The sequence below is a fragment of the Mus caroli genome, chromosome 3 (assembly GCF_900094665.2).
Source record: "Mus caroli chromosome 3, CAROLI_EIJ_v1.1, whole genome shotgun sequence".
Lineage (NCBI taxonomy): Eukaryota > Metazoa > Chordata > Mammalia > Rodentia > Muridae > Mus > Mus caroli.
This window is the reverse complement of record NC_034572.1, coordinates 122,807,263-122,821,528: the sequence shown is the minus strand read 5'-3', so window position 1 is coordinate 122,821,528 and position 14,266 is coordinate 122,807,263. Positions and strand designations below refer to the sequence as shown.

Here is a 14,266-nt window from a genome sequence, read left to right as displayed (position 1 = left end):
CAGCTATGCTGGAGAAGGGGATCGAAGCTTGGGAACCTCCGGACGGGGAAGCTGGAGTCTGGAAGGGCGGCCCAGCAGTCGCAGCCGGGATCCACCCTTTTGTCGTTGAAACAGATAAAACACTACTTCGTCAGATAAGATCAACTGCCTCCATTTCTGGATTTAAGCAGGGACCCCAGGGGCTGCGGCTGGTGAAGCCCTGGGAATGAAGACTCACCTGGGGCCCAGAGCCCGCGGAGAGATTTTATTTCACTTTCTTTTGTTTGATATTACTTTATTTTCAAAGAGATCTGTAGCCTTGGGCTCCGACAGGCAAAGCCTTGTCCTGAGGACAGCCTGTAGGATCCCCACCTCTGTCCGAAGACTTCTCCTCCCCCTCCCCCGTGTCCGCACGCAGCGAGGTGAAGCTAGCTGCTTGGGAGACAGGCGGTCCAACAAACGCAGGCATCAGTGCGAAGTGACTCCCGTGAAAGTCCTGCCTCTTCATCCGGAAGAACAGGAAAGGATTCCATCAAAGTGTCTTCTTTTTTCCCTCCCTACCTCTCCTTCTGTGCAGAAATCAACCCATGGGTGATACCTACGAGGCAGAGCAGGAAAATTGGACTGTCACTTGACTGAGTTCTGAATCAAGACAGAAACCTACTGTTCTATCCCGGACAGTTCAAAGGGTTCTAGGTGCTACCATCTCAAACGGACCTTGGGGGCTGCAACCAGCTGCTGGCCCGAAGGAAGCAAAGGGGCTTTTCTAGTTCTTGAACAAGGAAGCTGTGGCCAAGACTCTAAGAAAAACAACCCCAAGACTTAATCTTGGTGCATCAGCCTTCAGCGCTACAGGCCATTTTCTAAATTGCTAGGATTGAGAACAGGAGGAAGAAAACAGCAAAAGAAAACAAAGTAAAACCTTGGCTGGATGCAAGGAAGACAGTAAAGGGGGGCGGGGGGAGGAGAGAGAAAACCGAAGGAGACCTTAAACATTTTAACCAGAAGATTAGGCTAGCTGGATGTGAAGGGATCCATCAAGATCGCAGGGCGCCTCCCCCTCCTACACGTACACACACTGATTGGGGAGCAGCTAATTAGTCTCAACTTCATTTATCCTCCTTTTAAAAAGGAAGGGGGAAGAAAAGCAATCCCGCAACACTATCACTTTAAAGTAAATACTTCTCCATCCAGACATTGAATGGTTTCAAAGCGTGTTTTAAATTAAAAGGAAGCTAGATGGTTCTATTAGGCATCCTTCAGCTAAGTAGCTTAGTCGTCAAGTGTCTCCCCTTTTTCCACAACTGCTACAGTATATCACCACAAAAGGGGTAACTGTGATTTTTTTGGAGCAATTAAGTAGAATTAACTACTTTAATGGGGGTACTTTATTTCTTGCAGGACTTCCTTAGTCCCCAAACAAAATCTAAAAGCAACATTTACATAAAACATAAAGCACTCAGTACAGAAATGAAGTTATGTTTTCCCCCCGAACACAATAAATCCTACTTCTAATCTTCTCAGATAGAAAAATCAGCAATGAAAAGGTCTCCCTTTGTGGGGAGGCAGGAGAAAGGAAGAGGGGACAACTTTGAAGCTTAACATAGCACCTCCTCGGTTTCCTCTGCTAAAGTCTGTCTAGGTAAATCAGTCACGTGCTCACAGTGACTTTAAAAACATCTCTAGAATTATTGTTCTTTTCAGATTAAATTCAAACACGATGGTTTGGGAGGATGGGTGAGGAAAGATGTTTGCTTTCTAATTTCTCCTGAAAAAAAAAAATCGGCTACCAGAGATATCTTTTTATTTCTTTTCAGACCTGCTTCACCCGACCGAGTGAGTCCACCAGTGTCTCTTGCACGTCAGTGTGCTTGCTTACATTAACTGCCGTTCGCTGGGGGTTTATAAATCAATCAGTGGGAGTCTATATTCATAAAGACTGATCTGGTTACATCCCTCCCTTTCTCCTCAGCTCAAAAAAAAAAAAAAGTTAAATCTCCCAGCCTGGACTGCTCAGCTAGCTCAGATCTCTGGTGGGCCGACAGAGGCTGGGGAGCCTAGGAATGAGTGTCGAGTGTCGTGTGGATTTGAATGTGGATTGCAGAGCAGACCTTTGTTTTGGTCACGCTGTAACAGGGGGTGGGGAGGTTGTCCTCTGACCAGAACACGCAGGAGTTTTATAGACGCTCCTTAAAAGGGTTCAATGCTCTCCACGGGTTAATTTATAGGGCTTTGAGGAATATTGGGACTTTAAAGTTGGTATTTCTTTTTCTCCCATTAATTTGTTGGCGGTGTTGTTATGCTCTAAAAAGGACTTCTGGTTTCAGTACCCTGAGAGATGGGGGGGGGGGGGACCAGGTCAGGGAGAAGCAGATTCCTCTTTTAATCAGGCTGCTTATAGGGCTGGGGCTTGCCACTATCTTTCCCTTATAATTACGATTGTAAGCAAGTTGTGGGCATCCAATCTGAGATTTAGGGACAGAAGGTGGTGAGAATGTACATAGAGGTTTTATACACCATTCTCCCAGCCTCCACCAACCTGAATCCCATATTAGAATAATGGTGAGTTTGAGACCCTAAGAAGATGTTTAACTTTGAAAAGACAAAATAAAAACTCAATTATACCGTAGCCATCAAGGTGGGAGAAAGTTCGGATGTGTAGCAAGGCGACAGGGACTTGGAGCCTGTTCCACTGCGGGTCTAAGCAAGGCCTCCTTTGCTTTAAGGCAGGTTTGCTCTGGCTCTCGCTGAGGTGCTTCGCTGAGTGTCTAGGCCACGGAAGCCTGGCTCCCTCGCTAATCGCTCGCCATGTTTGAACCCACGCGGGATGGGGCGGTGGCGGAGAGGGGGGTTGATCTTCATGCTATAGATTACCTTAAAGTTTCCTTTAAGCACTTTAATACACAACTAGCTCAGAAATCATTAAGAGACCTAAAGAAGGAGAAAAAAAATACCCTCACACTCACCGGTAATAAGTGTTGACATGCAGCAAAAATCGATTGAGTGGAACCGAGGTGGTGGAGGTGGCGATGGCTGGAGGGGGTGGGGGGGGGACCCGGGTAGGAGCGGGAGGGGCAAGGGGGCGGGCTCCACCCGCTCGGGAACTAGGTTTCCAGGGAAAAGAGAGGTGCAGCTGGAAGAGTGAGTTGGCTGTGAATCCTGGAGGAGGCCAGAATGGAAGTCCAGAGAGAGTAGCTTTGGTAGTTGAGGCAGGGCCTAACTTCTGTCCCAAGTCCCCGCCCCTCTTTTGAACCTCTAAAGTCGGGGGACGTGATAACTCTTCCATTTGTTGTTTTGTTTTGATTTTGCAGATTGGCTTTCTCTAACAGAATTCTAGTTAAACCAACAAACTAGGCCGAGACTCACCCCTTAAACGTGCGGTCCCAAGTCATCCTGGATCAGACAAGCAGAAAAAGCAAAATAGGCCAGCTGCCCTCTTTTGCGCTTCTAGGCAAGATCCCCAAATCTTCCACCCAGTTTGCTCCCCCTCTCAACTCTCCCCAACGAGGCCAAGACTCTGAGAGGCAGCGGCTGGTTCCCTCCTACCCGCCTCCCCGGTTCCACAAGGCAAAGTCCACCCTTGGTGACCGTTTTCCTCTCCACTGCTCCCAAGTGAACAAGGACGGAAGTGACCCTCGTCCAAAGGCCTTCTCTCTAACTCCCCCCCCCAACCCCCACCCTCACCGCGTGATCCTGCAACAGGACAGGGCGCGAAGCTTTCAAAAGAAAGAAAAAGAAAGTTAATGTGCGCCGGAGCAGTTGATCTTAAATCGGGGATATTATCTGAGATCTGTTTAAGCGGCTGCAGCAGGTCCTCCCAGAACAAAGACTGGGTGTCTGAGCTCCCAAAGCTCCTAGGTAAAGTTTCGGCGAGATAAAAAAGCAACTTAAGCGTAAAAACACTCGTTTTCTCAGCTTCAGAAAACCGGAGGCCACTTTTCTCTTCCAGTTCTTTGGTTGGTGTTTGTCCTAGCATGTACTGTGTGTGTGTGTCGGGGTTGGGGGTGGAGGTGGGGGGTGGTTGGGGGCAGGAATAACAAAAGACCTCAGAACACCCTCTTGGTGAACCTCCCAGCGCCTAGGCGATGAAGTCTTAGGAAAGTAAGCCTTATTTGCTACTATTGGTTACAAAATCAAATTTCACATTTAACAAAAAGGAGCTAAAACGCTGGGCTGGAAGGAGGAGCCAGGGCTTTAAGTTCTTTCAAACACTCACACGGACCTCATTCCCTGTTTAGATGTCAGAGGATAGGATGGAGGGCCCAGGCTGTAATTCATCTTGATTTGCTTCATTGTCCGGCAGCTTGCAAACTATAATCCTGTATAATTTCAGGAACAAGCAGGTTTAGAATTAATGGGTCAATATTATTTAAAACAAAACACAGGGGGCACGACCTTTGCCTCAGCTACATATTGCTCTACAAGACTCAGGAAACTCCACTCTAACCCCTCAACCCCGGGACTCTTTGGCACACCGAACCAAACGGGCTGTAGTTATTAGAAATGGTCTTTGTTTCTTTTAATGTCTCCAAAGGACTTGGAAATAGTAATGCAATATAAATGAAGGATCTCTCTACTTAAGCCTCAAAGATAAACGTGGAGGCCTAAATATTTTGAACAGGAGGTGTTTCCTTGTAAATTTATTATAGATGTGTCCCTTCTAAGGAGTTTATGTATACAAACTGTACACGGGTACACACTCTCATCTTTTCTCTAGAGCTGTTTACAGGGGGGGGGGTCCCTTCTGACTGAGCAAGCTTCAGAATCACTCCAAGCTGGTTGGCATACTTCAAAATTTCTTCCACCTTTCTTCTTTCCCTGGTATTATTTGCTAACAACAATGGCATCTGATGGATTTAGGCAAAAAGGAGAATCTAGGGTATATATACCAGCTTGCCGTGTCTCCGCATACCCTTCTTTTTCTTTTTTAGTGTCTGGTGAATGGCTAGAATCTATTTCTATGGAATTTAAATAGTGCCTTGTATGTTTGACTAGGCAGGCAGAGGACACTGGCTTGTTTTGGAGGCAGTGACTGAGGCACTCTGGCCAGGTGACAGAAAAGAGGGAGAAAGAATCCAGACCAATTTGTATGCAGTATATTTTACTCCCAAGAAATAAAACACATTTTTTTCATATTTGCTGAAAAGTAAAACAATAATATCGTACGAAATGTTATACACAGGATGGGTCGTACATAGCAGTTTCAGAAACAAGGCATCCACCAGAGAAACTACTCTAAAACTTATATTCACACATTTTTATAATAATAATATGTTAGAAACATACAGTGTGGCATTTAGTATATACATTCCTTTGCTCGCAAGCGAAAAATCCTAACTGATTCTGTATAACATGCTTTATTTTAAAGCCTAGCCTTTAAAAACACTGTCGTGATAGTACTAACAACTGCTTTTATAAAATTAATTTGACATTTCGATATATATACATCCTTTCAGTCATTTTAATGTTAACAATGCTAAACTTAAAAAATAACAAGCTTATAGTAATGTTAAAATGTCATATCCAGTCAAACATTTGTGGGCGAACGCGTCCTCCAACTGTTGGGAATACTCTTAGCGAAAGACGTCAGACACTTGGGGACATTCCTTTGAAATCAAAGGCGCTCTCTCTTTGAATTCAGTGGTTTCTTTTCCTCTGATCTTTTTTTCCCCCTCTTCCTTCCCACAGTGAGCACGACCTTCTAGCACAATTCTCAGTCTTTCTGGGGCAGAGTTGCCCACTCCGACAGTCCTCGGATCCCCGCGCCCTGGGCACGGTTCACACCGGCCGGTCGACTGCATACTGGCAAGCACTCAGGTTGGAGGCCGGGTTCTGCACGCTGGCGTAGCCGAAGCTGGAGTGCTGCTTTGCTTTCAGTCTCAGGCTGGCCAGGCTCGAGTTACATGTGTCCCTATAAACGTACGGAGGAGTCGGCGGCGCGTAAGGACAGGCGGGCGTGGGCACCGCGGAATTCAGCGACGGGCTGCTCAGGTTGTTCAAGTTATTCAGGCTATTGAGGCTGGAGCCCGGGACGCCGGTCACCGCGGAGGGCACCATGCTGGACGACATACTCATGGATGAGATGGAGTTGGGCGGGGAAAACATACTCTGAGAGGACAGGGGATTGACGTTCATGGAGTTGAAGAAGGGGAAGCTCTTGGTGGACAGAGACGCTGACGTGAGGCCCTTGGCAGCCCAATTGTTGTACGAATAGCCGGGGTACATGTCATCGTAGGGCTGCATGAGCCCGTTGAACTGCGGCCCGAAGCCATTCTTGCACAGCTCGGCCTGCTGGTTGCGTTCCCGCTTTCTCCATTTGGCCCGGCGATTCTTGAACCAAACCTGGGGTAGTGCAGATAGGGATGAGACAGAGGGCACAGGGACAATGAGTTTAAAAATCGTAAAAATCGTCTCAAAACAAAGTACCAGAACCCAACCTGGGCCACACTGGACCTTACAAACATGCACATGGACTCTTGCTGCCATGCAGTCTACACCACGCGGCGGGGAAGGCACTGACAATAGCTAAAAGGCCCTGGTGCTTGTCACAGGCCTTAGTATAGCTCTAGAGGCCTCACCCTCTCCAACCCGGGAGTCTGGGCTGGGAGTTCTGGGAGCCACAGAAGCCATCAACTGAATGCCTGGCGGCCTAGGGAGCCCCTTGATCCTCTAGGCCCTCTTTGGGGGTCCAAAAACAGTGTAAAATACACGGGACCCTTCCCGAACCTTGCAAACTTGCTTCTATTCCAAAACCACCGATCCAGTAATGAGGACCAGGGCCTTGGGAGGGTAAGACTCTCCTCCCACACAGCCCCTCCCTTCCCTCCAGTACATCCAAGCTCACCCCCCCCACCCGCACTAGACCCCCTACCCCGCGCCTCCCCGAAAGCGCTAGGACCCAGATGCCCTAGAAAAATAACCAAATAAAAAGCAAAAGACCACCTCGTCCTTTGCCTGTTAAATTCCAGGAGCCAAGAACGGTAAACTGGGATTTCTGAACCAGTGAGCATAGCCCTCTACCTCCCTTCGTTTTGGTCTGTATCACCTAGCCAGCTTCTGGACTCAGCTTAGCTCGGGTTCAGTGCTGTCTTGTGGATTTGCGGGAGGCTGGCCGACCCCCACCCCCCCACCCGCGTCCGGTGGCCCCGCCACAACCCCTCTTCCAATCCACACTCGGCCGGCCAGTCGCCCCAGAGAGCAGCTTTTGTGTATTGGAGAGAGGCCTGGCTCAACAGCCCAGGACTGACAACGGTGATGTTTCACATTACACATCTCCGTCGCGCCCAGCCTTCTAATCAGCTTTTTTCCCCCTTCTTTTCCCTTTCATTCTTGATTTCCTATTTTTCCCTCCCCCTTCCTCTTTACACCTGATTGCTATAAAAAGCAAGCCTCAAGCACTTGGCTAAAAAGTAAGCCTTTGGAAGTAGGCCTTTGGAGCGCGCACCCGCTGCAGAGGTACAGGGCCTAGGAAAAGCGGGTGGGGTGGGAGGGCTCTCCCCAGGGATTTCAGTGAAAGACAAATTGTGTCTTTATTTTAATTACTTGTCATTTCTACTCCAGGCCTTCTAAACTTTGCCCAGGCGAGAAGAGTACGTGCAAGTCCCATCGTTCCCTGATGCTAAAGAAAGCTAATGAAAGACTGACCTTGCTCAAAACCTCGCGGCCCCTGCACGAGCCCTGGCTCCGGGCAGTTAAACTAAAACCACTCTCCGCGGCTTCCCGGCTCCTTTATCAACCCGCATTTCCTAGCCAGCCTCAGAGCTACACTGACTGTGTCTTCCTTCTCTTTGCGTTGGGAATACTCTTCAGTTTTAATTTTCGTCGTTGCCTGACACTTTATTTTTCTTTTTGTTTTTCCTCCCCCACCTTTTCTTTCTTTCTTCTACACAGAACGTGTTTTCTAAAACAGGCTGTTCTGGAGTCTGTTGAGTTCCTCTTTCAGAATCTTAACAATCTTGAACATTCCAACCGACCGGCGTTAAACCAGGATACTGCTACTGGGTAATGTGTTTAAGCTCATTTTTTTTTTTCTTTTTCTTTTTGGCCAGTCCATAAAGGGGCAGATTTGCTACAAAGTAAAGGTAAGCTGTCTTTATAAATCTATGACTATAATTAAGCAAGGGGTGTGAGCACAGCCTTCATTGAGCTGAACTTTCTCGAGAAGATAAATAAACCAAATTGAAACGTCTTTCTTCTCCTTTTTTTCTAAAAGCGCTAGCAGAATAGTCGTTACTTCCAGGGTTTACAAAACTAGGTAATAGACTGTGAGAGAAAATCTGAATGGCTGAAAAACCCGCCCCGGTAAAGACCTGCGAGCAACTCTTGCTAGTCAAGGGAGGAAAGGCTGGGCCGGGCTGGGCGCGAAGGTTCTCCAGTGAAGCCAAGTCTTGCGTGTTTCTGGAGGGTTTTCTTGTTCTAGGAGCACAGGTTGGAGCCTGTTCACAGCTCCTGGCCGGGAGGGATTTTATTGGCGCTTGTCTGGCGACGGTAAGCCGGGAACACAATGCCCTTTGCTGAGGAATGCCCGCGCAGCTCAGCTTGGGAGGGCGCCGGATGGGCCGGCAGAGAGCTGCTGAGGTTGTAGGCGCCTGCGCCAGGCGGCAGCTCTGCCTGGGAACCCGGAGCAGTAACCTCGGGCACACTCGCTCCCTGGAGGCCTTCGGCCCTTTCTTCTTCTAAAGCGACTTCCCACCCACGTCCTTAAGGGGTGACCCTGCCTTCCACCCACCACTTCTACCGTCACCCCTGATCTGCAGGCTCTGAGGCTTGGCAAGGCCTCGGCCCCCTCGTTTTCCCAGATGGGGTGCTGGCTCCTACCCGGACTCGGGCTTCCGTAAGGTTGGTCCACACGGCGATTTCTTCGCGAGTGGACATGTCTGGGTAGCGGTTTCTCTGGAAAGTGGCTTCCAGCTCCTGGAGCTGCTGGCTAGTGAAATGAGTCCTCTGCCGGCGTTGCCGCTTCTTCTTGGACGGGTCCTCGGCGCCCACATCCTCATTCTTTCCCTGCTGGCCCTTATCTTTCTCTGAAAAAGCAAAGCAGAAAGAAACACATAGTTTCGGGTCAGATTCTGCAAAACGCAACCTCTCTACCGGACCGGGTGGCAGAGGCGGCAAAGAGCCCGGCTGCTGGCGGGGGAAAGGGCTGGGCTCTGGCGCCTCGGCTCCTTAGGGAGCGCTGTGTCTGGGGGTGAGCGGTGAAAGTGTGGGTGTGTGCGCCCCATTTCTTCCCCTCCCCCAGCGCCGCACGTTTTATTTACACGTTTATCTCACTGAGGCGGTACGTTCATTTTTTTATAGCCTTTGCTCAAAAGTATACACCGTTGAGAAGAAACACATCCTTTTGAGACACAAACAGAACATGCGCGTGTTTTACAGACACCCCCAGTTTTGGAAGACTAGGAAAGTGGATATTAGGATAGAGTTAGGAACGCAAGTCCTCTGGCTCCTCGCGGGGTGGGGAGATTGGCTTCGTTGCCAGGGGCCTTTCTAAGTAATTTTAGAAATACTTTTTAAAGGCGTGAGGCTCCCCGGGAGGTAAAAGCTAACGAGGAGGGGGGCAGAGTTGGGGCGGCCTCTGAACGCCCTTGAATAGAAATGCTGAGGCATCTGTGACCCAAGAAACTGAAGGAAGACCAAGGTAGACTCGGCGGCGTGGGAGGGATTTTTAACGCCACAGGAACCAAGTCGGCAGGGGACTGAATGGAAGGGACGGGGTCACCAGAATCCAGAATCCCGGAAGTTCTCCCTTGAGCTAACAGAACGACCACTCCGACCACGCCTTCCCTAGGAGGGGGCGACTTCCTCGAGGGTCGAGCGGGCCGGGAGGCGCCAGGGGGCTGCGCTCAAGTGTCCGAGGGGCAGCGCGGCGCCTTACCTGCGACTTCAGGGCTGGAAGTATCGGAGATTGTATGCACCTCCAGTCTATGTTTGGAGGAGTCCAAGGAGCGGGGCTGACCAGGAGCTAGGACCGAAGCCATGGCTAACGCCTGGGGATGGTGACAGAAGGGTGAGGAGGCGGCCGACAGCTTAGTCCCGGCTGCTCGGTGCTCCAAGGGCAGCGGGCCTTTCATGCAGTTCATGGACGAGGGAGTGCGGAGCCCTATGAGTCCAGGGCTACCGCCAGTGGAGCCCCGGTGGCCGCCGGTTCTCGGTAGCGCTCTAGGCGCCAAGTGTCCCCGTGTTAGCCGAGACTTGAAAGAGCCCGGGGACGCAAACTGCCGAATCCTCCAGCCCTGTCTCCTCTAGCTTCAGACTCCAGCCAAAAAGACTTCGGCAGCCGAAAGGCAGGGGGGCCAACGGAGACGTGGGGACGTGGGCAGGAGGGAACCGCTGCGAGCCTCTTTAGGGAGCCGACTTCCACGATCCAAAGCGAAACAAGAATGGGCAAAGACCCTTTTCTTGCCTCCCTCCCTCCCCTAGATACCCCTCCAATAAGGACAGCTACGAAAGCGCTCTGCCCGCCCCCCGCGCTGCAGCCCTGACAGCGAAGTGTCAAGAGTGACAGGGACAGGTAGCTGATATTAGATTCCCCGCGGCGGCTGCAGCCGCCACGGCCACGGCCACGGCCACGGCGCGGGCCTCCGAGCACACCCTCCGCCGCTCGCACGCACACCCCCTCGGGCAGTCGAGCCGGAGCCAGACCCCGCCGCAGCTCAGTTCCAGACACCCCAGCGAGAGACCGGCAAGATCTGCGGCTCCGCGCTTCCCTGTTGGCCTAACATCTTAAAACCAGAGGCGGGCTTCCTGGTGGCAAGACGTCACTCTGCGGCGGCCCTCCCCAGCTCTCCCCGCCTCCGCCTCCTCCCAGACCCTTCTTCGGGTCGGAGTGACGTGGCTCCACACCAATCATGAGGCCCCGAGCCGCGGCAGAGGGATGGTTCTGTCTGCACCTATCAGCAGTGCGAGGCCCAACTAATTCCTTGCTGTGCCCACCCGGTCTACACAGGCGGGCTCCTGGGAATTCTGCTCCTGCCCAGCCAAAGGCTATTCGGCTTTTGGTTAGGACTATAAGGTGGGGGAGAGGAGACTTGGAATCAGAGGGTTAGGGTAAAGAAGCAGGAAAGTCGAAGACTGAGAGGTATAGGTTCAGCCAGCAAGCACCCCCTCTTTTCCTTTTGTGTCTCACTACATCCATTTCTAGACCAGAGCCTCCCCTCCACTTCCACACCCCAGGTCAGGACAGAAAGGCGATGTGCTACCTAAAGCTAAAGTTAAAAACATCAGCAAATCACCTTTCTCATCTTAAGTCCGCCCTCCCTCCCATTCGCCTGTCAGGTGAATGTCGCGCTAATCGGAGGAAGCTTTACTTTAATTGCAAAGAAGACAGAGTCTTGAAAAGGCAGGCTAATAAATTAGAAATCGAGAAGAAAATGGACCCGTCAAAAGAAAATTACCTTGACTTTAGTCGAACAACTGCTTGGTGGTTCACTCTGGATTTATACATGAATAAAAAAGTCGCCTCAAATCACGTCCGCTGTAATGCTTATTAGTCCCCAGACAGAAAACTCACAATAGAGTAGAAACCCTAACCCAGCGTTTTCAAAATGCCGAAAGCTTATCCATTCTACTTAACGTTGATTAAGACACAACGTAGGTCTTTCAAATTCCTTGCACACTGTATTAAGCTCGTCCTAGCCAGAGAGAAGCTACGCTTTAAATTCGACTCTCTTGTTTACTTTATTATCAATCAGATTCAAATCCAGGCTTTAGCCGGTAGAATCAACAACCTTGAGCTAATTATATAGAAAATATGCCTTAATGAATTTCCATACAATTAAGAACGTTGCCAAATGACCAATTTCAAGGATGATTCTTTAGCAGTCATTTTCTTTTCCTAGGGAGCTCAAGGCCCAAGGCCGTCTTGAATCATTAAAGCACAAGTAGGCAGAAACAGTAGATTTGCACTGGGGGTGGGGGGGGGGTGGGGAGCCTAGAGAACTGGCCAAGTAGGAAAAGCAAAATCTTTTTCATTTGTATAAAACAAAACAGATCACCCATGGAGGCGCCAGCCCTGTGCAGCATTAGTCTGAAGGAAATTTAAGTTCCAAAGGTATAAATTCAAACACATTCAAGATAATTGTTCTAAGTCCTTTGTGGGACTGGGGAAGGGGAAGTCTTCTGCTCGGTGTTGGCACACTTCCCTAGCACCCAGGAGGTTCTGGGTTTGAGATCTGGCAACACACACACACACACACACACACACACACACACACCTCTTTTGTCCCCCCAGCCTAGGTCAGCTGAAGAACCCAGAGTAATCTACTCCCCTCCCCAGATTTCTGCCTTTGCGATTGTTTCACGGTGGACTTAGTGTTATCTTCCCTGAATGTAATTTGTTTGACGTTATAGTCAATGATTTGCAGGCCCAGTATAAGGAATCTTCAGCAAACGCCTTCCTAGCTCTTGCTCACAAGACTGGGGAACTTAGCTGGGCACTAAGCTCATGAAGCTGACTACAGATATAACATCTGTCTCTCTTTTCCTTACCCCCAACACTACCAACAATCAATCCCTCTCATCTTAAAGACACCCAAGACCGCTCAAAGGGACAAATGAGAATTATTTCCAGTCTTTTCACACTACTACCTTCCACTTTAAGAATTTAGATCTTTTAGACATTTAGACATTTCTTTCTAAGCTTTAGGTCAGCATTCTGAGTTTTAACCTTTATTCTGCCTCACCCTGTTCTACACAACACACACACACACACACACACACACATGCACCTGCTCAGCAGAACACCAGCTCTTGTGGCAGGCCTGAATTAACTGAGGCTCATACATCCAGCTACATTAGGTCTTCCAACCTTATCACTAAATTATACACATTACGCCAGCAGCCTGTTGGTAAAGAAGGTTAAATTAATTTACATTCTACTCATTATCTGGTGCTTAAATGACGCATTTTATCCCTGAGATTTGGCGGGGCGGGCAGGAGAATCTCCTCAGACCCCACAGCGTTTGGTTGAAGACAATGTTCTTACATTTGTAGTGGTTTTTAATCTGATAAGACTCTAATTTGCTTAAGTCTCTTAAATAAGGGTTTTAAATGTTTCTAGCCATTTTCTTATTGAATTTCCTTTAATTCCCTCAAGTTCATAAAGTATATGTGTAAAGTAAATATTTTCCCCTGGCACTTGCCAGCCAATGACCTATAACTAAGTCAATACGAATCCAGATCTTTCTATCCAGCGTGTTTACTAATCATATTCTACTTTCTCCTTTTAAACCTCAGTATAACTGTGGGCATCCCAGGCATCCCAGCACCATCTCCCACAATGCTTCATTTTACTGTAGACTCTTTTGCATCAAAGATAAAAGGTTCTCTAGATTACAGGCTTCTTTGCCTCAAGATTTGAATTCTGGAGTGGCAAAGAGTTGTTGTTAATGAGATTTGTCTATTTTTGAGGCTAGGTTTTCTTTTCTTTTCTTTTCTTTTCTTTTCTTTTCTTTTCTTTTCTTTTCTTTTCTTTTCTTTTCTTTTCTTCTGTACTTTTCAGAAAAACTGAGGCTTTGCAAAGAGTCGTACAGATTTTCAAGGTCATCTCTCATTCAACCTAGAGATTCTCAGCTTAAGCTCTGGCAGTTCCACTCCTGCAGCAGAATGTTCATATGGAAAACTACACATGAGGAGGGGCTCAAGTAGTCCCCCAAATGGATGGAAAACCCAAGGTTAAGTGGTAGTTCCCCATAGTGCCAAAGTAGGGGAGATTTTTTGGAAAGACACAGATGCACAGACAGCCGAGACAAATAGAGAGAAATTTAGATTGTGTGGAACCACTGAGGTGGAGAATAAAGACATCCACATTGATTAGAGCAAAGACAGAATTGCATATCATCGATGTGTGCATATATACATTTGAGCACATGTGTGCACATGCAACTGATTAAAATATGTATTTCTTTAAAATATTTTTTGGTTAACTGACCCTCTCCTAACTTGCTTTATACTTTCCAAAGCAGTCCTGATAGGATGTCTGCCTTTCAAGGACTGAAGGGGCTCATGCCAGAGTAGGTGTGTGTGTGTGTGTGTGTGTGTGTGTGTGTGTGTGTGTGATGGAGACCAGACTATGCTCTGCAATGATGTCATAGGTGACAAAGATGAAGAAGGGGTTGTAAGTCAAATCATACCTGAAGGGAGTTCAGTAGTACTGTGAACCCACGTGGACTCATCTTGATTGTCTCTAGAAATGATGGCAACTTAAGCCATCATTAGAGTTTTCTATTCAAGGTTAAAAAAGAAAGGAAGGTTGGGAGAGAATGAAAGGAAGGAAGAGAGGGAGGGAGGG

The 14,266-nt window shown here is 48.6% G+C and overlaps 1 protein-coding gene and 1 long non-coding RNA gene across 4 annotated transcripts in view; both read right to left on the bottom strand.

The window, feature by feature from the left end:
- Positions 1–257: 257 nt before the first annotated feature.
- On the bottom strand, positions 258–3,531 carry LOC115030606. The gene is made up of 2 exons (XR_003836194.1): positions 3,346–3,531; positions 258–577 (listed from the first exon to the last, which is right to left on the bottom strand). It is a non-coding gene; the product is annotated as an uncharacterized LOC115030606 (long non-coding RNA).
- Positions 3,532–5,063: 1,532 nt separating this feature from the next.
- The window catches only part of Pitx2 (paired like homeodomain 2), a 19,629-nt gene continuing 10,426 nt past the window's right edge, over positions 5,064–14,266 (bottom strand). Inside the window, exons 1-3 of one of the 3 annotated variants that reach the window (XM_021157695.1) lie at positions 9,854–10,703; positions 8,797–9,002; positions 5,064–6,321 (exon numbers count right to left, since the gene is read on the bottom strand). In XM_021157695.1, coding sequence (XP_021013354.1) covers positions 5,758–6,321; positions 8,797–9,002; positions 9,854–10,058 — 975 coding nt within the window. In that variant the 5' untranslated portion in view covers positions 10,059–10,703 and the 3' untranslated portion in view covers positions 5,064–5,757. Of the gene's footprint in view, positions 6,322–8,796; positions 9,003–9,853; positions 10,704–14,266 lie in introns of those variants that run through there. The other 2 variants (XM_021157698.1, XM_021157696.2) reach the window with 2 other exon arrangements.